Source organism: Penicillium cinerascens (assembly GCF_028974065.1).
Source record: "Penicillium cinerascens strain IBT 15544 chromosome Unknown contig_9_segment0_segment0, whole genome shotgun sequence".
Lineage (NCBI taxonomy): Eukaryota > Fungi > Ascomycota > Eurotiomycetes > Eurotiales > Aspergillaceae > Penicillium > Penicillium cinerascens.
Genome location: NW_026695296.1, coordinates 360,013 through 387,100, shown reverse-complemented (window position 1 = coordinate 387,100; position 27,088 = coordinate 360,013). Strand labels below are relative to the sequence as shown.

General features: G+C 52.2%; 12 protein-coding genes across 12 annotated transcripts; 9 read left to right on the top strand and 3 right to left on the bottom strand.

The window, feature by feature from the left end:
- Positions 1-183: 183 nt before the first annotated feature.
- On the top strand, positions 184-1,446 carry N7498_006954 (uncharacterized protein; the record flags this gene model as incomplete). Its single annotated transcript, XM_058454016.1, has 1 exon — positions 184-1,446. One exon carries the CDS (start codon positions 184-186, stop codon positions 1,444-1,446), a length of 1,263 nt encoding a protein of 420 aa, XP_058306265.1.
- Positions 1,447-2,206: 760 nt separating this feature from the next.
- On the top strand, positions 2,207-3,757 carry N7498_006953 (3'-5' exonuclease; the record flags this gene model as incomplete). The annotated part of the gene is made up of 2 exons (XM_058454015.1): positions 2,207-2,720; positions 2,772-3,757. The coding sequence occupies 2 exons, from the start codon at positions 2,207-2,209 to the stop codon at positions 3,755-3,757; spliced, it is 1,500 nt and encodes a 499-aa protein (XP_058306264.1).
- A 2,028-nt stretch (positions 3,758-5,785) lies between these two features.
- On the top strand, positions 5,786-7,336 carry N7498_006952 (uncharacterized protein; the record flags this gene model as incomplete). The annotated part of the gene is made up of 6 exons (XM_058454014.1): positions 5,786-6,037; positions 6,106-6,232; positions 6,290-6,345; positions 6,377-6,411; positions 6,493-6,962; positions 7,023-7,336. 6 exons carry the CDS (start codon positions 5,786-5,788, stop codon positions 7,334-7,336), a joined length of 1,254 nt encoding a protein of 417 aa, XP_058306263.1.
- Positions 7,337-8,010: 674 nt separating this feature from the next.
- On the top strand, positions 8,011-9,756 carry N7498_006951 (uncharacterized protein; the record flags this gene model as incomplete). Its single annotated transcript, XM_058454013.1, has 2 exons — positions 8,011-8,285; positions 8,340-9,756. 2 exons carry the CDS (start codon positions 8,011-8,013, stop codon positions 9,754-9,756), a joined length of 1,692 nt encoding a protein of 563 aa, XP_058306262.1.
- A 1,341-nt stretch (positions 9,757-11,097) lies between these two features.
- Positions 11,098-12,051, top strand: N7498_006950 (putative short-chain dehydrogenase/reductase; the record flags this gene model as incomplete). The annotated part of the gene is made up of 3 exons (XM_058454012.1): positions 11,098-11,140; positions 11,207-11,931; positions 11,989-12,051. The coding sequence occupies 3 exons, from the start codon at positions 11,098-11,100 to the stop codon at positions 12,049-12,051; spliced, it is 831 nt and encodes a 276-aa protein (XP_058306261.1).
- A 709-nt stretch (positions 12,052-12,760) lies between these two features.
- Positions 12,761-14,074, top strand: N7498_006949 (putative sulfate/molybdate transporter; the record flags this gene model as incomplete). The annotated part of the gene is made up of 1 exon (XM_058454011.1): positions 12,761-14,074. The coding sequence occupies one exon, from the start codon at positions 12,761-12,763 to the stop codon at positions 14,072-14,074; it is 1,314 nt and encodes a 437-aa protein (XP_058306260.1).
- A 151-nt stretch (positions 14,075-14,225) lies between these two features.
- Positions 14,226-14,861, bottom strand: N7498_006948 (uncharacterized protein; the record flags this gene model as incomplete). Its single annotated transcript, XM_058454010.1, has 1 exon — positions 14,226-14,861. The coding sequence occupies one exon, from the start codon at positions 14,859-14,861 to the stop codon at positions 14,226-14,228; it is 636 nt and encodes a 211-aa protein (XP_058306259.1).
- A 1,219-nt stretch (positions 14,862-16,080) lies between these two features.
- N7498_006947 (zinc-dependent alcohol dehydrogenase) lies at positions 16,081-17,172 on the top strand (the record flags this gene model as incomplete). Its single annotated transcript, XM_058454009.1, has 1 exon — positions 16,081-17,172. One exon carries the CDS (start codon positions 16,081-16,083, stop codon positions 17,170-17,172), a length of 1,092 nt encoding a protein of 363 aa, XP_058306258.1.
- Positions 17,173-17,397: 225 nt separating this feature from the next.
- Positions 17,398-19,169, bottom strand: N7498_006946 (putative ribosomal assembly complex component Ipi3; the record flags this gene model as incomplete). The annotated part of the gene is made up of 2 exons (XM_058454008.1): positions 17,398-18,765; positions 18,825-19,169. The coding sequence occupies 2 exons, from the start codon at positions 19,167-19,169 to the stop codon at positions 17,398-17,400; spliced, it is 1,713 nt and encodes a 570-aa protein (XP_058306257.1).
- Positions 19,170-20,428: 1,259 nt separating this feature from the next.
- N7498_006945 (uncharacterized protein) lies at positions 20,429-22,759 on the top strand (the record flags this gene model as incomplete). Its single annotated transcript, XM_058454007.1, has 1 exon — positions 20,429-22,759. The coding sequence occupies one exon, from the start codon at positions 20,429-20,431 to the stop codon at positions 22,757-22,759; it is 2,331 nt and encodes a 776-aa protein (XP_058306256.1).
- Positions 22,760-23,251: 492 nt separating this feature from the next.
- Positions 23,252-24,505, top strand: N7498_006944 (lipoate synthase; the record flags this gene model as incomplete). The annotated part of the gene is made up of 1 exon (XM_058454006.1): positions 23,252-24,505. The coding sequence occupies one exon, from the start codon at positions 23,252-23,254 to the stop codon at positions 24,503-24,505; it is 1,254 nt and encodes a 417-aa protein (XP_058306255.1).
- Positions 24,506-25,138: 633 nt separating this feature from the next.
- Positions 25,139-26,642, bottom strand: N7498_006943 (phosphoserine phosphatase SerB; the record flags this gene model as incomplete). Its single annotated transcript, XM_058454005.1, has 3 exons — positions 25,139-25,462; positions 25,520-25,777; positions 25,830-26,642. 3 exons carry the CDS (start codon positions 26,640-26,642, stop codon positions 25,139-25,141), a joined length of 1,395 nt encoding a protein of 464 aa, XP_058306254.1.
- Between the last annotated feature and the right edge of the window lie 446 nt (positions 26,643-27,088).

The following is a 27,088-nucleotide window of genomic DNA, read 5'->3' as shown; positions in this document are numbered from 1 at the left end:
CGCTGTTTTCTTCTCATCCTCCCCCAGACCCGCACCACTTACTCCCCCACTTCGTTGCGAACATAATCGTACCGGAGGTTTCTCTATTTCCACCGCTTCCTTATCACCTCTCGTTTTGTCGTCCGGCTCCAATCACCCAAGACACTGTCTCTCTACCGTGACGCTTCTACCAAGCTTTGCACCATGGCACCTAGCCACTGGAACAACTTCTTGGACGCGTTTGCTGTCTCGACCCAGATCGCGAGTCCCAACTGGGCCTTCCGCACCGACCCCGACAACTGGGAAGATCGAGAGTTGATGGACCTCCTGGGTCAAGAGGTTGAGGCCCCTCTCGACGAAATCAACACTCCCCTCGACCGGGTCCCACTTATGCCCAGCCCTGAGTTCATTGATCCGCATCGAACCAGCATGGGAAATCTCAGCCGCCTGTCAGAGCATCTCCTTACAGGATCCATCGTGCCGCTGATGGATTACGCGTCTATCTACAATCTCAGCCTGACCTGCTACCGTGCTCGAGCCGTCCTGTCTCAGAACGAGATCCTCCCAATCCTTTTCAGGCACTGCAGCAAGGTATTCCCCGCTCTGTATGCTTTGAGACTCCACGACAGGGTTTCGATCAAGGATCTCATCTTGGAACTTCAGTACGGCAAGTGCCGGAGCTGCGGCGAGAATGGCACTCATCTCTTCCTGCCCACTGTCGAACGGGTTTGCTCTAACTGCCTGCGTCACAATCGGGCGTTTTGGCCTATCTCGCTGCACGATGCCAAACAGTGCTTTGGACTCGAACACCAGGATTTTCTTGTCATGCCTGCTTTCCGCAACACCCGAGCCGAGTTGGCTGTGGATCACCTGGCTTTCTATGGCTTTCCTCCTGACATCGTGCCCAAATATCTCGTTGCAGTCAAGTCTGCTCTCACGCACGCGCTCAAGGTTCATGGCTCGGTCGAAACCCTAGCCGATTTGCAATCAGTGGACCTCAACCGGGACTCATCGACTCAGGACATTGTCAATGTCCACTTTTACCGATACCTTCGCCGCGCCTTGCTGGGTACGCTCCCCTGTGATCCGACCCAGGCTCCCGCTCGACCGACCCAAGAGTCGGTGATTGCTGAGTCCTGCAGCGAGCGCATTTACCTGGGGACAGCCAGCATCAGCTTCCCCTACGTGCCTCGCGGGGAGGAACGGGCCGAGAAGCGCTACAAGTGCATCGGGTGTGAATGGGTCATCGACCATTTTGCTGTGTGCCCCGACCACCTCGAGTACATGGGCATCGCCCCCAACGCCCCTGCTCATGTGTCCACCGGCATCATGGTGGGCCGGACATTCATCTCATACAACAGAGATGAGCTGTGGGAGCACTGGCGCTCGTGCCTGGGTGCTGGCTTGCGCATGTGGCGCCGCTGGGTCCTCTCGGAACACCCAGATGGTCTGGGCTCCGACATCTAGGGAGCGAGATTGAAGCTCGTAGCCACGACGGACTCTCTGACCTCTGCCATGCTAAAATTTCATGTTTCAGTCTCTCCTCACATCTAAGCGGAAAGTCAGAGATTTCGTCCTCGGCTACGAGCTTGCTTAGGGGCCGCGCAATGTACCCAAGGGAAGAGGATTGCGACGTGGGCCTGTTTGTGTATATTATCTTCCTTTTCTTGGTTGTTACATTTTCCGATGAATATTCTTATCCCCGGTGAACCCCACATAGGATCACCCAATAGTACTTTGATCTTTACATATTCACCTTCAGTTCCGTCCATTCCCACTCATGTGCGGAGGGTACACTCGTAGATTTGTAAAGTGGTAGATGTTACTGAAAAACCACGGAGTTGAGATCAGACGTTGGTTCATGCGGAAGCCGGAAACGCGATCCATGGGCGAACTCCGAACTTTGCCCGCTCCTCCACTCGGGTGATCTTGACCATATCAACGCGCCATCAACAACACCAATGTCCAGGAGGCTACACAAACTCGACATATAGCTTCAGTGAATTTGTCCCAGACGGATAGGGCTACTTCAAGTGCCGTGGGCAAGCGCAGGATGCAACACCCCTGCCTTTGGCAATCCTCACTTGCCACGCTGTGCACAGGGATAACCTCGAGCACCTAAACTTGACATTTGATTCGACCTTCCACCCCGCCCATCTGAGAGCGCTGCTCAACCTCCGAGGAAAACTTCACGTCATCCTCTGCATTCCCGCTCCTTTCCGCCAGCATGAGCTCAAAACCCAACCCATCCGAGACAGAGTCTTATGCCTGTCCGAAGTGCCCGAAAGAAGGGTTCAAGACACCGGGTGCTGTCAGAGCTCACTTCTTGGCCAAGGACCATGACCTTCATTGCACGATTTGTAACGGTGATTTTCCAACTGTTAAGAGTTTCGTCGCACACCACCGCCAGAAGCATCTCAATTCTGGCAGACCTTCTCGGCCACCGAGACAGGTGATTGCGCAGACTGCGGCCGCAGATTCAAAGAAATCCCAGGCCACAAAGTTTCCTGACCAGAATTTTATTGAAATCGCTGAACGTACGGCTCTTGAGTACCTGTTGCCCAAGCGCCAAATTGTTCAGCGTCAACTGCCTGAGCGCCCGGCCACTAAGCCTACCGGGCAGACCCCGTTCAAGAAAGCAAACCAAGCTCGACAGAACCCTTCGACATCTCCGATTTTGAGGTCTTCAAGTCTCGCACGAAATTGCCCTACATCGAGTATTGCTGTCGTTGAGGAACTTCGTATGTGAAAGTCACCAATTTGGAAATCAATTATTGACTAGGTATTCTTAGCTGCCGATCCGGATCAGACTCAGTCGATACATCGTCACGTCGTCCTTCATGTCCAGGAACAAGAGCTGATCTTCCAAGAGCTGTGGACTTTATGCCACTCGCCAGCCCTTCTTGTTGCGGAGGGCTACAAACTTAGCGCCACCTCCGTCAAAAAGAAGACATACGAGAAGAAGATAACTGAGAAAAAGATAAATGAGAAGAAGGGCCCTCCCCCGATCCCAGTCATTCCCCCAATAAGCTTTGTGGCCACCCCTCAGCACCTGCCGAACCAAACTCAAAAAAGAAGAAGGGCAGTTGTCCTTGATTGTGAGATGGTGCAGGTAGAAGGTAATTGCAGAGAACTGGCATACCTGACCGCAGTTGACTTCCTTACCAACGAGATTCTCATCAACAATTACGTGCAGCCGACCAAGAGGGTTGTTGGCTGGAACACGAGATATAGTGGCATCTCCTGCGCTGAAATGAATCGTGCCCGTGCCAATGGCCGGGCATTATGGGGATGGAATCAGGCCCGCCAAGCCTTGTGGGAATATGTGGATTCAGATACCGTGCTCATCGGCCATTCTCTCGAAAACGACCTCAAAGTCTTGGGCTTCTACCACTCGAAGATCGTTGACTCTCAAATCCTTACCTCTCAGGCTGTTGCTCTTCTTCTCCCGTCCGATCAACATCTGACCCGCAGATGGGGACTGAAGACTCTCACTAAGGAGCTGCTTGAAGATAGCATCCAAGTCGGCAAGAAAGGACACAGTGCCTTGGAAGATACCCGCGCGACAAGAGATGTTGTTATCTGGTGCATCAGAAACCCGGAGCCCCTCTCGGTGTGGGCGAAGAAAGCCCGTGATGAAGAGGTGCTCAGGATCTTGGAGGAGAAACGGAAGAACGACGAGAGAAGGAAGAAGAAGGAAGAAGAAAAGAAGAAAAAAGAAGAGGCAGAAAAGACGCTTCAGGCTGCAGAGGCTCAGCCACAAGCATCTGCTGCTTGAAATTCATGCTGTTAATTCTTCATTAGCCGGATTGAGCATTATCGGGGGGTTTCTATGTCTATTCCAATATCCATTACGCGACAAAATATCACCTTGATAAAAACCTCGAACATGACTAGTGAATTGACTTATCCATACCCCAAAAGCAACCTTGGGATCGAGTTCCGTAGGGTAGTCTACACTTGAATCGTCTGGCCTCGTCCTCAACATCCGCCCTTGATACCTTACATTACAATGGATAGTCATTGAAGCCGCGTATTTTCACCACTCCTGCCTCCGGTCGACGAGTTTTGGCTGCATGTGTGATCACGGCAATTAGTCAACTGGGCGGGTTTATGTCGCAAGATTATTTTCAGTTCAATAACCCACGGCGGATGGGATTACAGTGTCTGAGACGACCTTTGTCATTTCGCTTGTCAGCCTCGTAATCGTTGATCAATTCGGTCTCAGAATCGTTGTTACTTGCTGGAGCACGAATATCGTCATCGCTTCCACTTTGCTTTCGGTGATGAAGAGCTGGATATCCAGTGGGGCGTTTGGACTCTACGCAGATATCTCCTTCGGCTGGGTATTCATAATACTCTTCTACCTCTGGCGCAAAGGCCACTGATTCGGTATCGGGTATTCAAAGAGACGTCCGAAAGAACGCAAACCCTGCCAAGGTCGGAAACTAGGTTTGGGACACCGAAGTAGTCTCGACGCAAACACGACCATGGGATCACGCTAGCGGACATCCACAAGATTTTGTGATTATTGCGCCTCAAATTAAATTCAACCCATCCAGACCGTTGCCGAAAATGTCCAAGGTACTTTATTTCTTTGAGGACCCAACCGCGAACAAAGCGGACGCCAAGAAAGAACCCTGTATTACTGACTCGTATCGACGTGCCAAGACCGGAGGTCCGGTTGCAAGCGAGACCCCGAATCCATTGTGAAAAGTTTCTGCCTGCTGTCGCAATGCCAGGCGATTTAGAGTCTCGGAACGCGGCCCGCCATACGCTGCGATCCGGCGATTCCTCTTTCTATTCCGGTGAAGTAAAGCAGCGACCGCGAGTTTGGGAAGAGCGAAGGAGATGATCCCGAAGATAGAAGAAATCATATTCCAAAATAGCGCTTGTTCAGCGCCCTCCGTTGAAAGGGTTACCATATGTTGTCCATATCCATAAGCCACGGATACCGTCGTCGTTGCACAGAAAATCAAACCGAAGATCTAGAGTAAATGGACGTATAAGAGGAATGCCTACTCAAGGAATCTGGGCATAAGAACTATACTCACCATTGATATTCCGATCAACCAATCGTCAAGCCCAAAACTTCGTAGCAATCGTTGGCGTACATATAGACGGGCGATCACAAAGATCGTGGCGACTGAGGTCATCGACCACATCACGGCCATGATCGTTGGGCCTTTTCCATCCGTTCCCGTAGCATTTCCGGTGGAGGCTGCCATAGAGGGCAGCGAATTATTGACGGCAGAAAAAGAACATTTGAAGTCCCCAAAAACTCAGGTTTAAGGAGATCTCTTCAGCGATAAAGACTGGTCGGGCTGGATTGCCTTGACGGATTAAGATTTCCAGTTTGTTTATGCCCCAAGAAGTGAAAGTTTCAATTATGTGGGATCTGGCCAGGGGATTCAGAGCGCGATGACAGCGACCACGATCCTTTGGGGGCTTTCATCCACGCCTCGATGTAGCAATGGTCCCATACCCCCCCCCCTAGCGAATCGTCTCCAGTTCCGTCTTCCAAACTGTCATCTTTCATTTGCTCCACACTTTGGTCCCGAGCGAGATGAGATGCACTATCAATCAGCCTAATGCAAGCCGTATCCCAACCCAATCTAAATCTGGACAACGGGTTTATATTGCGCGAGCTAATTTGCAAGTGAAACCTTAAGACCCTGTTAATCAGTTGCCCCTCCTATTTCAGGGGAATGCGGATTTAGAATTAATCATATAGCAAAGGAAAGTCGCTTGCCTTCGCCATTTACTGTTCAAACAAATCTTTCCACGCAATACACGTAGAACGAAAATGACCAAGACCAACGGGCTGAACGGGTCCGGCTCTAATGGCCACGCAGTTCCTGCTATTGACCCGAAAGTTGCGACCTCCCCAAGTTCTCCCGGAGACCTTCAAAGGCTATTGCAGGAAGTCAACGCCCAATCAATGGCCTTTAATGATGGTGATTCAGAAGCACGTTTGAGACTTGTGGATGCCGCGCGGTCTCTTATGTATGCAATGCAAACACCTCAAGAGGCCATGCTGCATTACTGCTGGGCTGAGGTATGTCAATCCTGCACCTTGATTCGAATTCATCGTCAGGACTGATCCATATCTTGGAATGAGTATAGCCTGTATCATTTGCCGCAATTGAAACGTGTATCAACCTGGGAGTCTTCACGATCCTGGCACAAGCCGACGAGCCGAAGTCGGTAGAAGATCTCGCGGCGCAAACCGGCGCAGAGCCAGAACTGCTTGGTGAGAAATCGACGAGATGATAGATATCAAGGAATACGCAAGCTCATTACTATGCAGGTCGTCTCATGAAGCATCTTGCTACGATGAGAGTCTTTGTGGAGAACGAGTCGAACGTGTACAGTCGTAACGGGCTCACGACTACAGTCTCTCAAGCGCTATAACGATGCTTGGCCAGCGATGTAAGTGGAATATTTCCGCCATCTCTCCCACTCTACTATCATTCAAACAAGTGACCTAACTTCTCTCTTTTTTACTCTCAGTAACGGGTCCACTATTCCCGCAGTCTTTTCACTGCCGACATGGCTGAAACAAAACAACTATCGCATCCCAACCGAAGGCACGAATTGTCCGTTCAATTTAGGATTGGATACCAAAGATGCCTTTTTCGAGTTCCTCAACAGCAAAAACCCCAAGTACCCCGAGCTCGGTGCGCAGTTCAACAACCTTATGTCCGCATACCACCAAGGCAGACCCAGCTGGATGGATGAGCATGTTTACCCCGTGAACGATAATCTCATCAAAGGTGCAAAGATTAGCAATGAGGAAGTCTTCCTTGTGGACGTCGGTGGAAACAAAGGGCATGACTTGGAAGAGTTCAAATCCAAGTGGCCCAACGCTCCTGGGAAATTAATCCTGCAAGATCAACCACACGTTCTGGCAGATATCGCATCATTGCATCCTGCAATTGAGCCCATGATCCACGACTTTTTCACCGAGCAGCCGGTTAAAGGTAAGTTTCACGCTTAGTATCAGTGGCTAGACAATCGTTAAGAAGCTGACTCGTCTTCAGGTGCCCGGGTTTACTTCTTGCAATCTATCCTTCACGATTGGAACGACCAAAACTGCCAAAAAATTCTCAGTCAGCTTGTTGCTGCGATGACCCCCGGATACAGCAAGCTGTTGATCAACGAAAACGTGGTGCCCGATACCGGAGCCCATTGGCAGGCTACTTCCCTTGACCTTATCATGATGATTGACCTGGGTGCCAAAGAACGGACTAAGCAGCAGTGGCATCGGCTAATTGAACCGGTTGGCCTGAAAATTTCTAAGATTTGGACCTCGCTGAACAGCGCAGAGAGTGTGATTGAATGCGAATTGGCGTGAAGATGGAGCATACAGCCCTGAAAGGAGTGGACATGTCACTGTTAGGTTTCATAAATGCGAAACATGTATTCTTCAGTAACTGTTCGTGCACACACAATACATTGCCATTCCTCTTGCTTCTTCCGTCTCGTTATAAACTACGGAAAGTGCGAGATCCCAGTCATAAGGTTCCGATTTCGGATGTAGGTGCGTGTTTGAACCACAGCAATGGCAATACTTTCGGTAATAACGACTGGGCTCTTGCTTTACAAGTCAACATCGAGAATGCGATCTGCTTGGACTTTTCGTATATTGCCGGTCGATTTTTTTACCTACCCCCTGCTAGTTAAATCTTATCTCGTAGCAGATATTCATCATTGAAAATTACTCTGGTTGAAAGAGCCGCGTCAAAGGATATTGACCGGTTGGAATAGAATTTCTCAACAATTCAACGAGATTTGACGGGGGAAATTTCACGACTAAAGCCAAAAGCTTAACATAGAGCCAATCCAACGACCCACCAACCATCACTTGCGCCATGAATCCACCGCGCCATGAAGGAACCGGTTTCCCCACGTGATCTTTACGACCAGAAAACTCTGCCCGCGGCGCATTCTTTCTTTCCCTAGATCTCGAGGTTCTGTCGTCAATTTATCGGGAAATAGGAGATTCCATCATCGATATCCTCGCGCTAAATGTCAAAAAACAACAATATCGCGATGTCCGCCGATATCGCCACTGCTACGGATGCAGCCAAGAACGACCAAGACATGCCGAGACATGCAGACGACGCCTCGTCTATACTCAACGAAGATGATCGCGATCTGCTGAAGCTGGGATATAAATCTGTTTTGGAACGTGGATGGGGCTCGTTTGATAATTTCGCCTGCTCCTTCTCCGCGCTGTACTGCGTTGGTGGAATCCGCGTGCTTTTTTACATCGCGTTAAGTGGTGGCGGACCGGCTGCGATGTATGTGCACACGCCCTAATCTGATAAATATTGCGCCTCTGACAACTTTAACAGGTGGAGCTCTTGGGTCTCCGGTAGCATCTTGTCCATCATCACCGCCGCTTGTCTCGCCGAAGCTTGTTCCGCGTACCCCGCCGCGGGATCTATCTACTACTGGGCTTTCCGATCCTGGGGTGGTGGGCGTATCGGTCGCTTCGTCTCGTTCTTGGTCGCAGCTTGGACGCTTGTTGCATGGACGGCTTTTCTTGCCAGTGACTCCTTCGGTGTCGCCAACTACCTGGTGTCGGAGATTTTAGTGTTCAACCCGAACACGAGCTTCCCTATCGCCACTTCGGACGTTCGTGCGCGTGCAATCGCCTGGGCATTTTCGCTGGTATTCCTGGGTATTGCGACCTCGATGAACTTCCTCCCGCCGCGAATGTACTCGTGGGTGTTCCGTGCTGGTGTCATTGTTATCATTATCGATATGCTCCTCAACTTTATCTGGCTCCCCATTGGCGTGTCCAAGACATACGGATTCCAGTCGGCCGAGTATGTTTTCACGTCAACATATAACGGTGGTGAAACCAGCCCTGGACTCAATTGGGTCTTGTCTTGGTATTTGGTCGGCAGCTGCCTCGTGGGCCAGGATGCCTCGGGTCACGTCGCAGAAGAGACTATCTCAGCCAAGAAGGCCGCTGCTAAAGGTGTTTTCTGGGCGACTGTCGCTTCAGCCTTGTGTGGTTTCCCCATCATTATCCTGTTCCTGTTCTGCATGCCGCCCATCGAGACCTTCTACAACACCAGCGCTCCCCAGCCCTTCATCAACATGTATGCAATGGCGCTAGGACCCCGTGCGCATGTTGTCATGACCATTGTCTCCATGGTTGGCGCCATTCTCAACACTTCCATCTCGCTGGTCGCAGTGTCACGCCTTGTCTTTGCCGTGGCTCGCGACGGTGTCTTCCCGTTCAGTAACGTCCTTTGCCGGGTGTCAAAGTCAAAGCAGCCCCACAATGCAGTTATTTTCATCGCAACCATCGCGGCTCTTCTTCTTTGCACCCAGCTGCCCTCGCAGGTGGCCTTTTCCAGTCTGATCTCAACCTCTGCTGCCGGCTCCATCGCAGCCTACGGTCTTGTTGGTATCGGTCGTGCCTTTATCACGCGCAAGAATTTCCGTGCCGGGTTCTGGGACATGGGGAGATTTGGTGTCGCGGCAGCCTTCATTACATTCATCTGGAACGGATTTGTGTTTGCGGTACTCTGCGCTCCGCAGTACTCGGACAGTTCAATCGACAAAGAGTCCAGCTTGTTCAACTACGCAATTGTCATCATGGGTGGTGTCACAATCATTGCGCTGGCCGAGTGGTGGCGCAAGTCCCAGGGTGATTGGTTCCAGCACCTGAAGATTGTCGACTCGGCCTCTGAGACCGATGCCTCGTTCCAGCCGCGGGAAAAGGTTGCGTCATCGGCCGAAGCAAACGCAGTTTGATATGGGTAGGTGGACTTTTGGGATGTTGGCTCGGAAGAGATGTTGAGCCAACTTATATAGATGTGGTGATGCGGATTATCTGGTTCCGGTTTTGGGGGACTCGGGTAAGTATATTTCCTTCTGGAAGCGCGCATGACGGGTGTCCGAGGCTTCATTGCAAAGTGAGCCTCGTTCTGAGAATTACCGTTAAAACTTGATCTGGACAATACCAGCGAAAGGACATGCTTGCTTTGTTTCATTCACCGTGTTTGGTGTCTTGCTTTTCGGGCTCTGTCCGTGAGCAGACACTACTAACAGCTACTGCTGTGTAGATCCGCGGTTTGTTGCCTGCCAGCGAGTCCAGTCGTCGGCCATGGCTGCTGAGTGCCTGATCACATCCTGTGGCGGATCCTCTTGAGAGATTATGATCTTTCCATGCTATTGGAAGGCCATTTGCCCCTACACGCCGAAGTATCTTGGCAATGATACTCCACCGGGGCTGCATTGGATCTTCTCTTCCGAGGGTCTGCCACAGGATGTCCTGTCACCTTCGAGTCTACGCCGTGCTGTCATCACACTCCCGCTCGGTACGATTCGAAATTCGGCAGGCTGGGCAACAAATCACGGACCGTAGTCCGTACTTGTAGTTGTAGATGTTACCACGACTGTATGTCGTGACCTTATTCTAACAATATACCTAGCACCCATCGTAAGCGAAAAGCAACTGATCAAAACACTTTGATGTTCCTGGCTTACGACCGCATGTTTCGATGCCCTAAAGCTGTACTTGCCCTTCCAGTGAGCTCATTGTGGATGTAATCCTATGACGAGGGGATTGATTCTTCGACCCAGTCGCGGTCTTTTTAAGCCCTCTTGAGCTCCTGCTGTTATACAAAACACCTACATTTCCTGATTCCCAGGTCTCCTTCTTCGCGTCAATCAAACAGATCCTCGCATTCTCGTTGTAAAAGCGAATTAATCTTGACTTTTACGGTCTCTACCCGGTAGGTGTCAATCCGATCCCGTAGCCTTCGCTATAAGAAGGATAAAGTCTTTATATCATAGCAATCCGAAGGAGAAAAGGAGGAATAGAATATCACAGAAAGGAAGAAAGGAAAACCCCCAATCAAGTGCTGCGATTTCCTAAAGTAACTTGGACAAGTGGAGATGCTTGACGTCAGACGTCAGATACCCCGGCGAAACACTGATCCTTACCTGAAGCGGGCGCATGGGCCCTCGAATTGAGGGGACAAAGATCTGATCTTGTTATTACTGACACCACTGTTGCCCTTGTTACATACAATCCGCATATTCCACAATTCCGGAGGGCGACCGTGCATCATCTGGTGATCTACAGAAACAATGGCGTTCTCTTGCAGGCTCGCGATCCTCCCCGGAGGCCTAGGTAGGGATGAGAAGTGTTCACGACCATAACATGGGAAAAGTAGAGTTAATTTCGATTGTGCGCCAGGTGGACTTGGATCAAGCATTGGCAAGAAATTACAACAGCAAGGAGCTCGCCTTGCGATCTTGTATGCTCCCTTTGAGGCTGCTCGTCGAGACGAGCTGCTTGAACAGGGATACGGCGGAGGCTCCAAGATCGATGAGATTCGCACCTATGAATGCGATATCACTTCCCCCGATTCCGTTCAGTCGGCCTTTGGGTCCTTGGAGAAGGATCTGGTGGCTCCTGGTTCCTCGTCCGTGAACGAGAGGGCATTTCCTAGTATCCTCATCAACACCGCTGGGTATGTGTCTCTGAGTGACATGGAGATTACTCCTCCCGAGGAGACCATGAAGCATTTGACAACCAATGTATTCGGTCCGATGCTCTGTTCCCAGGCCTTTGCGCGCCTCTACTTCTCTGCTTCGAAGGCTGCGGAGAGCTCGCCAAGCCCTCCCCCGCCAGGACGAATCGTCAGCATCTCCTCTCAGGCGGCACACGCAGCCCTGCACCGTCATGGTGCTTACTGTGCATCTAAGGCTGCACTCCTGGGTCTGACACGCAGCATGGCTTCTGAGTGGGGTGGTCGTGGCATTACCTCCAACACCGTCTCGCCTACTGTGGCGTGGACGGCTCTTGGCCAGAAAGCCTGGGGAGAAGATTCTGTGAGAGAGGCATTCCTGGCAAATATTCCGACTGGCAAGTTTGCTCTGCCCGAGGAAGTCGCCGATTCCGTCCTCTTCCTTTGCCAGGTAAGTTTTGCCTACATTCTTTTATGTATTGTCAAATGATGCTCATTAGGCAAATAGGACTCGAGCGGCATGGTCAACGGTGCAGACATTCGGGTTGATGGAGGCTTTACCATTCGGTAAATTTTAGAATTCTCTTATACATTTTGGTCGATATTTATTGGCAGATTAGCCTTGGAAGCATTGTCTTGACTTAATGTTTTCCCTGGGTCGTCATTTGGAATCAAAATCATTCGAACAGGTTGTTGTTAGTATATAACATTGTGGGGGTAACATGCCATCGGATCGCGTTCCCTATTTAGCAAAATATGAATGTACGGTGACCTCCGCTGATCATCCCTTTCCATCGTGTCATTCCCTGGTGGTATGCGGATATGTTTCAAAACTCGTCCGTCATAAGCAATACGGCTGTCGCCGCTGAGGGCGAGCCCGTTCACTTGATCGCCGAGAACGTAGAGAGATTTTGTGATTTCTAGTTAATTTCTGGATATCCAGGTTCTTACTGAAAGTAACCTTGGATCTCGAAATGCCAAGATCCGGGGTGTGCTACAAACCCTGCTCACACAACAGGTCTCGGACCCTGGCCTTTGCCTACTCGGGACCTGCGTGTGACCCTAGTATACCAAGCTTTAGATCGGGTGTCAATCTGTGGCATAAAACGATTCGGGTCACACCACGGTTGAAAACCGGATTGACGATCCGCGAGGTGTCAAATGCGGGGCAGCGCGGAAACCGCCGATCTTGATAAGCTCACCCAGCTGCACTTTCTTACTTCCCTTCCCCAACTTCCGGAAGGCTTGAGATCGCATCTAGATTGCATCTAGATCTCATCATGACGGCCCAGTCGCTGCGGGAGATCTCCGCGCATAACCTGCGTACCTTCAAGCGCGACTATCTTTCTGAAATCTCCGGGTCGCTGGGTGATCTCGGCACCTTTCTGCCCATTGCCATTGCGCTAGCCGTCAATGGAACCGTGTCGCTGGCCAGTACCTTGATTTTCTCTGGTGTTTATAATATCTTGACTGGCCTTTTCTTTGGAATTCCCCTTCCCGTGCAGCCTATGAAGGCCATCGCCGCGGTAGCTATCGCCCGAAACTTCTCCAATGGCTCCATTGCCGCAGCAGGAATCTTTGTCGGTGCCTGTATCTTGGTATTCAGCGTCACTGGCCTCCTGCGCTGGTTCGCTAACGCGATTCCCATCCCTGTGATCAAGGGCATCCAAGTTGGTGCGGGCTTGTCGCTGGTGATTTCAGCCTGCGGCAGCATGCTCAAGCCGTTAGGCTGGATTGGTCCGTCTTGGGCCGACAACCGCATCTGGGCCATTCTTGTCTTTCTCGGCTTGATCGTCACCAATGTCTATCGAAGAGTACCATATGCACTAGCCGTGTTTGCCGTGGGTCTCATTTTTGCCATCATTCGCACCGCGCTGGCCGGCCATATGCCCGGTTTCGAAATCTGGCACCCATATGTTGTGGTCCCGACCCCCCACCAGTGGCAAGTCGGCGCTCTCGATGCTGGAATTGGCCAGATCCCTCTCACTACTCTCAACTCTGTTGTGGCTGTAGTGCACTTGGCTCATGATTTGCTACCCGATGTGCGTGCTCCATCCATTACACACATTGGCCTCAGTGTCGCCGGCATGAACCTCCTGGGCTGCTGGTTTGGCGCTATGCCTGTCTGTCACGGATCTGGTGGTCTGGCAGCACAATATCGCTTCGGCGCGCGCTCGGGTGCCAGTGTTGTTTTCCTCGGTGTGCTGAAGCTCATCGTCGGCTTCTTATTCGGGGAGACCTTGGTTGATCTATTGAAACGTTTCCCTGCCGCATTCTTGGGAGTCATGGTCATTGCGGCTGGTCTGGAATTGGTGAGTGTCGGCGAGAGTCTCAATACCACTGGCGCTCGTGATCTGGACCAAGCAGGGAGCCCTCTTGCTCACACGGGTCAACATCTTGGTCCTGTGCTTACGGACGAAGAGCGCAAGCGTCGCTGGACTGTCATGATGGTTACGGTTGGTCTGTTGGTTGGATTCAAGAACGATGCCATCGGCTTCATCGCCGGTTTGGTTTGCAATTGGGCCTACGACATTCCGATTTGGTGGGAGAAAGCTCGCAGTCGCTGGTCAGAGGGACATCTCCGTCTACGCTAGATTTGCCTTGACTATTGGTATTTATTTCGGCCATTCTGAATATCTTCGTACTACTTGCATCATCATCATCATCAAGCACATCGCATCTTGTTTTTACATCATCCATGCTGTTCAGTCTTAGCCTTCCACGGAGATGTCATATTCACACTACCTAAATCAGATCAGAGATATCAACATCCTCATCCCTCTCAACCCTCACCCCCGTATTCGGATTTTCATATTCGCGGTGCTCCCTGGCCACCTTCTCAGGGCCTGAGGACTCAACTTTGAGGTCCTGATGGAACAGCCGTCCACTGGCATCCCTCGCCTCACGATGATGATTCGTCCCAGCCGCAGTATCATAATCCATATGCTCATCATAAGCCCCAGAATCCCGATCGTAGATCTTCGTACCGAACGGGTTGGTTTCCAAATCATACGACGTAGATTCATCTATGAGCTGCGCAGGTCCGCCATAGGCATTGGTAATGTCGAGCCCTGACGCATCCTCTTCGTCAAGATCTGTGATGCGTTTCACACCGCCGGCCAATGTGCCTCCGAGATCAGGGCTTTCCAAAATAAGTTGCTCTTGGCCCGTGCGGTCATAACGACGCTCTTCGACGATGGCGGGTTGCCCGAGTTCTTGGGTTGCGGTACGTACGACGGTTGCGCCGTCCTTGTCTGTGTATGAGGTCGTTGCGTGCCGGCGTCCGGTTGTGGTATTTCCGTCATTTGTGTTGATGGAGCTGTAGTAGTAGGAGCTTCTGCTGCTGCTGCTGCTGCTACTGCTGCTGTGGGATTCGGACATTCTGGGGATTTTGGTGTAAACCGAAGGCGTTAGGTAGGTAGGTAAACTACGATGGGGTATAATGTTTGGGGATCAACCTTGGCAGAACGATCTGATAATTTCGTTGAAATAGGAAGGAAATAGGAAGTTTTCCAAACATGGGTGTGTTCTATGTATTATAGCTTCATCTGACCCCTCAAATGGTTCCACACAAGATATGCGTGGCGAGTTATGATACAATTTGCCATCGTCGCCTCTTGCGGCGAGTCTGGAACAGGGGCGGCAAACGCGGGGCGGTGTGAATTCCCTGGTGAGCTGCGTTGGAAGCCAATTAAGCGTTCATATTAAAACAAGTGCCTCAAAGGACCATTGGAAAGAACCTTGGTGATCCCAAGGGTTGCATGTCAAGCAATAGAACGTGCTCAATAGTGGGGACGGTGAGTATGGCTCCGGTGGGGATATATATCTCGGGTGACAGCTATCAGCACCACTTGCTTTAAGATACTCCCCACTCAAGTATTGACAATTTGAAGAAATTGAACTCCGTTATCAAATTGAATCCTTTGGGTCTCGGCTGTCCCAAGTCTAGAAATACTTCTTTATGGAAAAGGAGAACAGGCGTGGACCAGATTAGGGATCGAGTGGCAAAATGAATGGGCTTGCCAAAACCGACAGTTGGCTCAAATGTCTGAAGCTGAGGGGTTAGAGAATTGTTACATTAGTTTGGCATGCCCAAATATGCGGGGTTCATAGTCAGCTCCGGGGTTGATGAGGCTTTGCGGCCTCGTTGTGCTGGCCTGGACCGCATGAAACTAAGCAATGCACCAGACCCAGATGAAAGAGAAAAGTCCCAATGCTCCAGAATTAGGAATTACAAGATTTCTGCAACCCAAAACAAGGACGGAATGGAATGGTTCCTGTAATGTAATGATTTTGCGACGAGTACATCTTACCGAATTATGGCGTCATGATTGGTGAATAAGCTCTCAGCCAACCAATCTGTAGGACTTTCGACTCTTGAAGACGAAACAGGTCGCCATTTCGTGTACTAGGACAGTTTGGTTACCTTGGCATTATGAGTAAAGGTATCAGAACAAGAAAATACTCGGCCGTAGGATGACGTCTAATTTCAATCATCCAAGACCTGTTCTCCATAGCTCTATAGAACCTATTTAAAACGAAATCTTCAATTCCAGCAAGGTCCTTCCAATCCAACTCAATTTCACATTCACAACCAATCATGGCAGACCAAATTCCCAAAACCATGCGAGCGGCCGTCGTCAAGGACTTCAACAAAGGCTACGAAGTCCGCGACATCGACGTGCCCACCGATCTTGGCCCAAATGACATCCTTGTCAAAATCGCCGCAGCAGGCTACTGCCACACCGATCTACAAGTAATGCAGGGCGTCTATGAATCTGCAGGCGCAAAGCCAGGCTTGGTCGGGTCCCATGAACCCGCCGGAACAGTCGTCAAGGTTGGATCCGACGCAGGCAAATCAAACATCCACGTTGGCGACCGTGTTGGCTCAATCAATACATTTGCATTCTGTGGAGAGTGTAACGCTTGTAAGCACCAGGGCCAGCAGCTCTGTGAGAAGCTGGTTGGCATGCTCGGCTTGACTATCAATGGCGGTTTCGCCGAGTACATGAAAGCCGACGCCCGTGTCGTGTCGAAGATTCCCGAGTCTATTCCGTGGGATGAAGCCGCGCCGCTTTTCTGCGCTGGCGCCACGGTCTACGGCGCCCTTTTGGCATCTGGTGTTAAGCGAGGCGAGTGGCTGACGATTGTTGGCATTGGTGGCCTTGGACACCTGGGTGTGCAATACGCCAAAGCCCTAGGTGCGAATGTAATCGCCATCGACAACCGAAAAGAAGGAATTGAGACCGTTCTCTCCGTTCCATCACATCTCAGACCGGATAAGACGTTCGTGATCGACTCCGAGGACGCGCAAAAACGAGTCATCGAAGAACTGCAGTCTTCCTTCTATGACACCAATCCGGGCGTGGACCGTGTGGTTATCAACGCGGAAGCACGAAATCTCATCAAATTCTCACAGCAGTTCCTGCGCAAAGGTGGCGTTGTGGTTGATGTTGGTTTGCCGTCGGAGACGACGCTGGAAGTCGATCCGTTTGCGCTGAGCTTTAAGGAGCAGACTGTGAAGGGACGGTTGATCTGTACCCCTGAGCAGAGTCAGGATATGATTAATCTACATGCGAAGAATGGTTGCAGGGCGCACATTGAGAAGACTTATGGGGTGGATCAGATTAACGAGATGTTTGAGCATTACCAGAGGAAGGATTTGAAGGGTCGGCTTTGCATGGTGTTTTAATCTAGTTGAGGGAGTGATGATATAGACTTGGGTAGAAGAGTCATTACAGATTGCTTTTATTTACGGTTGTAACGAGACAAAATAAACTGGAATCCTTCTTCAATGTTCATGTGGATTGGTATTCATCAATAGAGGCTAAATTGCCCGAGTATATAGACAGAGACCCAATAGCGCCGGTCCAGATGGGTAGAGAACCCAAAATGCGTGATAATTTTTTCAATCCCTTTATTCATCGCCCTGGTCATCAGACTCGCCGGTCAGCATGCCATCATCGATCTCCATCTTCTGCATGACCTTGTCTCCATTGCGTCCCTTCTTCTCGGCAGCAAACCAAGCTTCACGTCTCTTGGCCTCTTGTTCCTCCTTCCTTGCATGGCGCTGCACCTTGTCACGTTGGGCTGCCTCCTGCTTCCCATGCATCTCGTTTATGTAATCCTGGAGCTGGGCTAGGTCCGAGCGCAATTGCACAACCTCATCGGCAGTAGCGTGTCGAGCAGTGTCATTCACCGCTGCCTTCTTCTTCAACATGGCGACTTCGGCTTCTAATTCTGTGATGTGGTTGTCTCGGGCAGCTACATCCGAGTCGTCTGTAAGGGCTGGAGTTGCGGAGGCAACGTGGGAAACGTGCGCCCCACCGCCCAAACGAAGTGCAGCTAATTCTGCAAGGCCTTCTTCGACCATGGAAACGGGGAAGGAGGTGTGTGTGAATGCTTGGGTGAATTCGGCTGTCTGGCGGGGTCGGGATTGTGACGGCGCAACCAGGTGTGTGTGAAACACGTAGTCTACCGGCACGGCGCCGGGTGCATGTGCCGGGTCTGCGAACGCGTTGTCATGGCGCGGCTTGACCACGGTAAGGGATGTCCTCTTCAGTTGTTGCGTGTTCGGGAGACCGGTAGGCGGCAGCACGACTAAGTTGGTGACTGGGTGTGTGTACTCGGCAACCATGGTCACGAATTTGCGGCGCGCAATGTTCCACGATAGTACCTTTCCATTCTCATGCGCAGACAGTAATGTTGTTCCATCATACGACGGAGAAACTGCCTTGACGGCGCTGGAGTCGGCTGAAGGAGGGAGCCATCGGTCTTCGGCAGATGCCTGGGCTGGGGTAGATTGGAGAGAGGAGTCGTGGAGCGGATGTTGTACAGAATCGCTGCGGTAGAAGCCTACCGACTGAATGCTTCCATCATCATAGCCCACGTAGAAAGCTCGGTCGAGTGGGTCCAACGCTACACAGGTAGCAGAGGAGGGGAGGAGGAATGTCCGCATGACACGGCCGGTACGGTAGTCCCACGCGATGGCGGTATTATCTTTCGCCGTTGAAACGACGATATTATTCTGGCCATTGCTGTGTCCGACTGCAAGAGATGTGATAGCGGCACGGTGATTCGAGAAGGTCCGGATAGGCGAATTGGGTGGCTGTCGGTCACCGCTTGGGGCGGGTCGTGAAAAAGAGAGAATCGCGGGCAAGGACCAGACGTGTATACTGGCATCGGCGGAGCCAGAAAGAATGAAATTGGAGGTGGGGTCGACGATGAGGGAAGTAACGGGCTGAAGATGGGAGGCGGTGGTAGCCACTTGGCGGCCGGTGCAGGTCTATAGAAGCAATTTAGAAGTGTGATACATCGAGGGCTTTAATTTCGGACGAGTCATACCTCCCACAGGATCAATCCACCGCCCTCGGTTCCCAGCACCAACACATCGCCGTACTTGCCTCCGGCCACGGCAATGCTGTGGATGCGCTGTGGGAATGGCACCAGAGCCTCCTGGTTCCCTTTTTGCCGGCTGTACACATGAACCACGGCCTTTTCAGCCTGCGCGGAGAAAATATGCGACGGGGTCACGGCCAGACCATTGGGCTTGGCGGAGCTCTTTTTGAAGGTCGATCGCAATTGGGGCGAGGGCAGGTATTCCTGCACGCAAATCCCGACATCGCGCAGCGTGGCGGTCGGAGTCTTAGCGGACGACAGCGTCGCGGCGACGAACGACTCGGAAAGCATGGGGAATGGGGCCTGCAAGTATGGAGGCTGCTAAGAAGAATGGAACCGAGCTTCCTGATTTTTTTCCTTCCGGTGATAAGTCGATAAGAGCGGTGGTTTGCAGTGTTTGCATGCGGGTCGGCCCCGTCTACCAGGTTATGCGAGTGCGAGGCATCGCCCACGATGTGATAATTGACAAACTCTACGCTCCAAGGTTTTCAATCTGACTTTTTGATCCTGGACTTTAATCTTAAAATCGTACAGAACGCGTCCGGAACTGATCTATCGAACACCAACGCGAATCGCGTTCTAGCTTGACCGAGTCGCTTTGGACCTGTCTATAGATCCCGACGATAAGCTTGATGCTTCACATCTATGCGGATACGGAGATTTTACGATGATCCATGACTCCACGTCACCGACTGTGGGAGGGGAAAAATAATCGAGGAATTCCAAGCCATGGCGACGCATTTCTTGCACTATATACTCGCGTTTCAAACGAGCAGCCAAGCATGAGCCAGGTCGACGCAAGGGATGGCACCCCGAGCCCCCAGAAGGGGAGTCGTCTGCGATTATTGCCGTTGCAACGAGACACAACACCAATGAAGATCCACTCCCATACACCCTATCGTCGATCCTGTTGCCCTTCTCAAGGGCTTGGACGCCTCTGATTCGCCGTCGCCATGGTTGCCCTGTCCCCCCTCGCCCCATCCCAATTGTCTCATTCCCGGTGTCCACTATATGTCCCACCCCCATTGAACTATGACGCTACTACGCGACAGGCCGAGGGTCCATCCACGTTGACGGCCTGCATCTGCGCTGACTCCCGGATCTAGGGCCAATCATCGCCCTCCCTGACCTGGATCTCACCCCATGGCGTGGAATGCAAGGACGACGCGAGCTCCATTCTCGCTATGATTACGTTGGCCCGTGCCTGGTACGAACTAAGATGAGCTCCTGCTGCAGGGAAATGTAAAAAAACCTTGAAGGGGCTTTTCCCGCAGAACATGCCCGGCTTTCTCCATGGCAGGAGTCTTCTTCCTTGACAAGGGATGTGTAGCTGTGCCCCGGTGACCATATCCACCTGGAACCGTCTGGGCACGCTGAACTGTATAAGGGCATATTGAGCCCCTGCATACCCGGAGCTTGCTTTGTTTTTGTCCGATTCTTTCTGCATTTCATTCTCATCCGGTTATTGTGCTACACCCTCATTGCTTTTTTTTTGTCACCACCTCCATACGAATTGAACCTAGGATTGGGCTTCTCCACAAGAACGCGCCATGTCCGCCATGGACTGCGCCGCTTCTACAATGCCGACTAATGCATGTTGTCCGGCTCGGATCCAAACCCATATCAAGAACCAAGGCTCCAATTCGTCGGCTTTGAGCCACGATGCCATGACTGTTGACGGCCGCATCCCATCGCCACGCCGATGGTCGCCCACATATCAGCCCCGGAGAAGGGACAGGCAATTTCCGAGCTCTTTGTCATTCTTGCCATCCTCCGCAGCGCGGTCGGAATCCAATGAGTATTCCACCACATTAACAAGGCGGCCCGCTACTCGTAGCCCCGTCTGTATCTCGCCCTTTCGCTCTGTGCGCAGGATGAAGGAACCGTTTCAGCTCGTTCTACCGAAATCTCCCACGTCCGCAGGAGCGTCGCCGGCAACTGCGTCATGCGACGGCTCATTCCCTAAATGGATGAAAGATCCGAAACCGCAGGACGGACGTACTCTGCGAACGTGGCGATCCGATCAGAACCTGACCGTCGCGAATCTCTCGGCCTTTGGTCTCCTTCCCAGTCCACCGATATCAGAGTCGCGACCAGCCAGTTCAGGTATTGAATCTTCGTACTTCGAGTGCAAGAGCGATACGAACAGTGAGGAGGATACCCCTACACAAGAGCTCCCCGAAGAGCCCATCGGAGAACCTGTGGACAAGCCTATTGAAGGACCTTTGGAAGAGACGGTGCAAGAGCCGATCGAACACCTAATAGATGATACCTTGGAGGAGCCTCTGGAGGAGCTCATGAAGGAGCCGGAGAAAGGACCGCCGGGTGAGCCTACGCTACCATTTGAAATGACGGAAAAGATCTTTTACAAGGCCTATCGTCCGCCGGGATGGACAAGAGAACTGGAAGAAAGGCGCAGAACAGACGTGACAAATGTTCACGAAGCCCATTCCAACCTCATTCGACAATGCGAGGGGGCCAGTCAAGACCAAGAGACACCGCCCATTTCCAGTCCAGCCAAGAAACCAAAATCAAGCCCTGTTTCATCACCACGTTCCGTTCATAGCGCCATGGCAGTTGTTCCAGGCGCCTCCCCGAGACCTCAACGGCCGAGGACGGCGACTGTCTCCAGCGAAGCAAGTTGGGTTCCCACCAACTTCTCGTATTGTCAGACATGGCTGCAGGGCGTGCCATTTGAAGCGGGTGAAGATAAAGACCAGCCACCCAAAGAGTTCAACCGTCGAAAATTCCAGATCGTCGAAACGGATCCACCGATGCCAAAGTTGGACATCATTCCTGGGGCCAAGGCCTTGGAAGAGCCTGTTGTGAGTTCTTCAACGCGGGATGGTGCTGAGACAAAAGACGCTAACACATCATTACAGCGTTTCGCGGTCGCTTCAAAGCCTAAGCTTGTGGAGGTAACACGGCAATCATCGCCATCCATGCCTCCATCTACGGCCCCGCCGATACCACCACCACCACCACCACCATTGTTACCTCAACCTCTCCCAATGACGCCAGACCAGCGCCAAGAGGAGGTATCTGCTTTCAGTCCAGATACGCCGCTTTACTTGTCCGATAGTGGCTATGGTACCCGCGAATCAGGTTATTCCATGGATAGTTACCAGGACAGCAAAGATGACGATGCATATACAGATCCGGGGTCATTGACCTCAGACAGTGTCACGTCCACCGTTGTAGGCGACAGGCCTGAGTCCGCGCAGGGAGAGCGCGACAGGTCACCCCAGCCGGAAATCCGATCGGGCAGTGTCAGCCCCAAAGCTTCATCATCGCCAAGGACCGCTTCTTCCGGTCATACATCAAATCTTTCAGAGAAAGAGGATGGGAAACAACGATTACTGGACCAGGGATGGACCCTTGATGACCACGAATGGACTCTGGGTGAACTTGAACATTCCGTCAAGGACTTTCCTCGTCATATGCTCCGTCTTACTTCCCCCGTTATCGTTTATCTTCGCCGAAATGACGAAAAAGTCCTGCTTCGGCCTTTCCGCACTATTTTCCCCAAAGTTGCAGAGAACCTCCTCGACTGTCTCTGCGCTGCTCTCATTGCTCGCAATTACCTTGTTTCCTTATCTACACTTCACCGCCGAAAAACATCGGTATCATCGCGCCCCGATCCTTACATCATTGATGCCATTCCGGCAAAGGCATACAGTACGCTCGGTATCCAGCTACCAACCGGGTCCCCAGGTCGGATGAAAGACCGCGCCCTGGGTTCCCGCAGCATGGAGCTGCACCGGAAACTCGAAGGCATCATCGACAACCTCCTGTTTGCCATTTGTGGCCGAGCAGACGACACTCTCAAATCCGCCGTCGAGGTCCTCGCTCAGGTCCTCGAAACCAATGCTCAGCATTGACTCTCTCCTTCAAACTCCATTTCCTTGAAACATCCACATCGACAACATCATCTCCTTGGTCCTCGGTTATCCGCACACATCCTGAGGATGACACTAATATTCCATTCTCAGCAATGACTCCCTTTTTTCGATTGATTCGAACTTCTCTGTTACTGCTCCTTCACTTGCTGTTACCTTCATACCCTCGCATCGCGATTCGCTCCTTGGAAGTTTTGGTTTTTGGGTGCATGGAATCTGTACAATTAAGAGTGATAGTATCATAGTAAAGCATAATCATAATTGCTCGACTACAACCTCCATGATTTTTGTAACGAGAATACTGTATCCAATAGAAGTATGTCGGAAAGGCTTACGGCGCAACTCGGAAAATTGATGCGCCGCCCAGCGATCAGCTTAGTCATAATACTTTCCCGCGGGATTCGACCCTGCTATCTTTCGATGGTTTCTCCGCGATCCTCTGCATATCCAAACCACACACACACACACACAGACATGGCAGCACCAGCACGGTCCCTACGGCATTTGTCGTCTGTGAGAGCAACCATATCTCCGGTGTCCTCAATTTCCCCTCTCTCCCGCCGAACCTACGCCACGACCGATGAATCGTCCGCCACCTCTAACACACCAGCGGGAACCACGCGGCGGCGAAGCACAACTTTCCGCGATAAGCTGAATGCCGGTCCCTCATTCTCTGAATTTGTCTCTGGTGATAAAGAAGAGGCGCTCGACCCCTCCGAAGCATATGCCCTGAAAACAGCCATGGTCGGCCCGGCTGGCCGCAAGAAGGAAATGACTCGCCTGCCCTCGTGGCTCAAGACACCTATCCCGGATTCGAAAAACTACCAGCGTCTCAAGAAGGATCTACGTGGATTGAACCTGCACACCGTCTGTGAGGAGGCCCGTTGCCCCAATATCTCCGACTGCTGGGGCGGCGGCGACAAGGCTGCTGCTACCGCCACTATCATGCTCATGGGCGACACCTGCACGCGTGGATGCCGCTTCTGCAGTGTCAAGACTTCCCGTGCTCCGCCCCCGCTGGACATTCACGAGCCCGAGAATACCGCCGAGGCCATTTCGCGCTGGGGTCTGGGATACGTCGTTTTGACGAGTGTGGATCGAGACGACCTGGCAGATGGCGGAGCGCGCCACTTCGCCGAGACGGTTATCAAGATCAAGCAGAAAGCGCCCAACATTCTGGTCGAGTGCTTGACAGGCGATTATCGCGGTGACTTGGAGATGGCCAAGCTGGTCGCGCGCTCTGGTTTGGATGTCTACGCTCACAACGTCGAGACCGTCGAGGCCCTCACCCCATTCGTTCGCGATCGTCGCGCCACTTTCCAGCAGTCTATTCGGGTCCTCAAGGCTGCTAAGGAGGCCCGACCCGACCTCATCACCAAGACTTCTCTTATGCTCGGACTGGGCGAGACGGATGAGCAGCTCTGGGACGCGCTCCGCCAGCTCCGTGCTGTTAACGTCGACGTCGTCACTTTCGGCCAGTACATGCGTCCTACGAAGCGCCACATGGCTGTCGAGGAATACGTGACTCCCGACCGATTCGAGGCCTGGCGCCAACGCGCCCTCGATATGGGCTTCTTGTACTGCGCCTCGGGCCCCTTGGTCCGTAGCAGCTACAAGGCCGGTGAAGCATTCATTGAGAACGTCTTGAAGAAGCGTCGTGCTGGTTCTGGTACTGCCGAGGGTACCGTCGATCAGTCAACTGTGGCTACAGCGGACGCCACTCGCTAAAGGTTCTGTCTGAAATACAAAAACAATAATAGACATGGCAGATAAACCTTTTCGAATTCATGTTTCGGCGCTGAGTTTTGCATTGGTCTGGTTTGGGCTGGGGTTTTAGTTTTCTTTCTGTTATTCTCTTTCAACATTTCAACATTTCAGCACTAGCTGTGTCTTGTACCACCATCAACGGTTTCGTGCTGTACATTCAAATTGCACCTGGCTCCGAGACTAATGTCTCGTGTGCTCTTTCAAATACAACATCCATCCATATACCATCTGGACATGACTACTTTTATTGATCGTATTCATTCATCTCAACTCAGTAGGTATCGGTCGCCCGGCGTTAGCTCTAGGCCACTGGTGCTCCAATCCGGGTATACTACGCCTCACATCAAAACAACGCACGCCCAGCAAGCTGTAGATCGACTTGCTTTCCAAAGAACTCCACACTGCGTCGCTTTCCGTGTCACGAGCATCAATCAGGGCCTAGTGAACAAGCACAACAATATTCTCCAGCAACTTGCTGTTGCAGTCAAAAAATGGATATCAAAGTCCCCAGAGGGAAAGAAAGGGGAATTGTGCTCAGCACATATGCATAAGATGATTTATTCTCATGGAAAAATCTAAAGCATCTTCGAGCACTCATTTGCTCTCAGCGGCCAGCTCGACAATGTCCTCGTTGTCCAGACCGAGCAGGTGGAGGATATCGACCAGACTTTCTCCGTTGAGACGGGTCGGTGCTTCGAGCTGAACCTTGGACTTGGCGCGCCAGGCGACACCCAGGCCGGCTGCGTGAAGCATCAGCAGATCGTTGGCCCCGTCGCCGACAGCCAGTGTCTGGGAGATGGGAATGTTGTTCTCGGCCGCGATGGAGGTGAGAAGGGCGCGTTTCTGCGTGGCGTCAATGATGGGGTGAGAGTCGACCAGTTTGCCGGTGAGGGTCTGTGTTGCAGGGTCGATTTCAAGCTATTATGATGTTAAACGAGTATGAATATGGGGCCGTCTTGATCGGTTGAGACTCACGTGGTTGGCCACCGCATAGTCTATTCCAAGCTGTTCCGCGAGCCATTCCGCCAGGGGCTGGAAGCCGCCGCTCAGAACAGCCAGCTTGTATCCTAGGGTCTTCAATGCGCGGCAGAGTTCCCTGGCACCCGGAGAGATGGTGATTACGGTCTTGAGTTTGTCGAACACGTCCGCGGGCACACCCTTGAGTAGGCCGACGCGCTCTTTAAGGGATGCGGAGAAGTCCAGCTCGCCGTTCATGGCACGCTCCGTAATTGCCTGACAAGTTAGTTGCTGCCATGCATTGTCAACCTGAGTATAGAACACCTACCGAAACCTCCTTCTCCACACCAATAAATTTCGCGATCTCATCGATCACCTCGTTCTGAATCAACGTGCTATCCATGTCAAACACGGCCAAGCGCTTATGCCGGCGAAAGACGCCCTCGTTCTGCAGAACCACCTCAACGTTCCACTCCCGCTCAAATCGCCAGATGCTCTCGTGCTTACGGAGGTCCGCGAATGAGAGGTATTCGGGGTCGGGCGGTGGGGAAAATGTAACCTCGACTACGCGGGGCTGGTCCTCGCGATCCAGACAGCGGTGCGAGGTATTGGTTCGTTGGTATGGTGTTGGGAGCTGCTCGATGGTCTGGAGGAAATTGGTCAAGCAGAGCTGCGACACGTACGGCCCGTACAGGTGGTCCAGCGGCTCGGGTTCCGGCGCCGGGGGTTCGCGCGGGATCTTGTCCATGTCGATGGTTGGCGCAGACCCTTCCGGGATCTGGGGAGCCTGGAGTGTCTGGCCGGGGGTGACATTGGGCGACACGTCGGGGTGGAAAGCGGGGTGGACGGGTTTGGAGGATTTATAGAAGAGAGTCGCGACAATGCGCGCGGTGCCCTGCGGGAGAGGATTGGCACCGTGGTGGAAGATGCTGTGGACAAGACCGCTGTCAGTGACCCGCTCGGGGTCTGGGCTGATCGGGTTGGTCAATGTAGCCAAAGTCTCATCGAGCTGAGTCCCCAGCACCTCTCCGATGTTTTGACTGATCGGGTGCGGCGGTTTATACTGCTGGTGGTCCAGGAGGAAGGAATTGCTACGCATCTGACCCAGTGAGGGCCGCTGGCGGGAGGCGTTGGGATCCATGATGTACAAATTCAAGTCGAAGTTCCACCGGGGAGTAGCAACGAGCAACGAGCAACGAAGACACCCTTCCACAAAAGGTCTCCGATCGGCACATGGCTCGTGCACGATACAGATCACATGATGCAGAGCACGTGCCATCGCGGGAAGGTCTCTCACCGCCGGGCAGAAAACATGAAGGGGCCCGGATCACATCATAGCTGGTGAGCCCGCCAGGTGGGAGGTGAGCGCGTATGTACATAGGGCAACCTTATCCACCGATGACACTACGACACAGATCAAGCTACAGGCGTACGGATCGGGTAAAATCCAGTTTCCATCCATCTTCTCGAATATCGCTAACATCATGCTTAGGCTGCAGGGTGACTTAGTTAACCCCGGGGAGCAACGTTGGTCAGCAACGGGGATAGCATCACCGATGCATACCCCTACGGGGCCTTTCGGAGGGA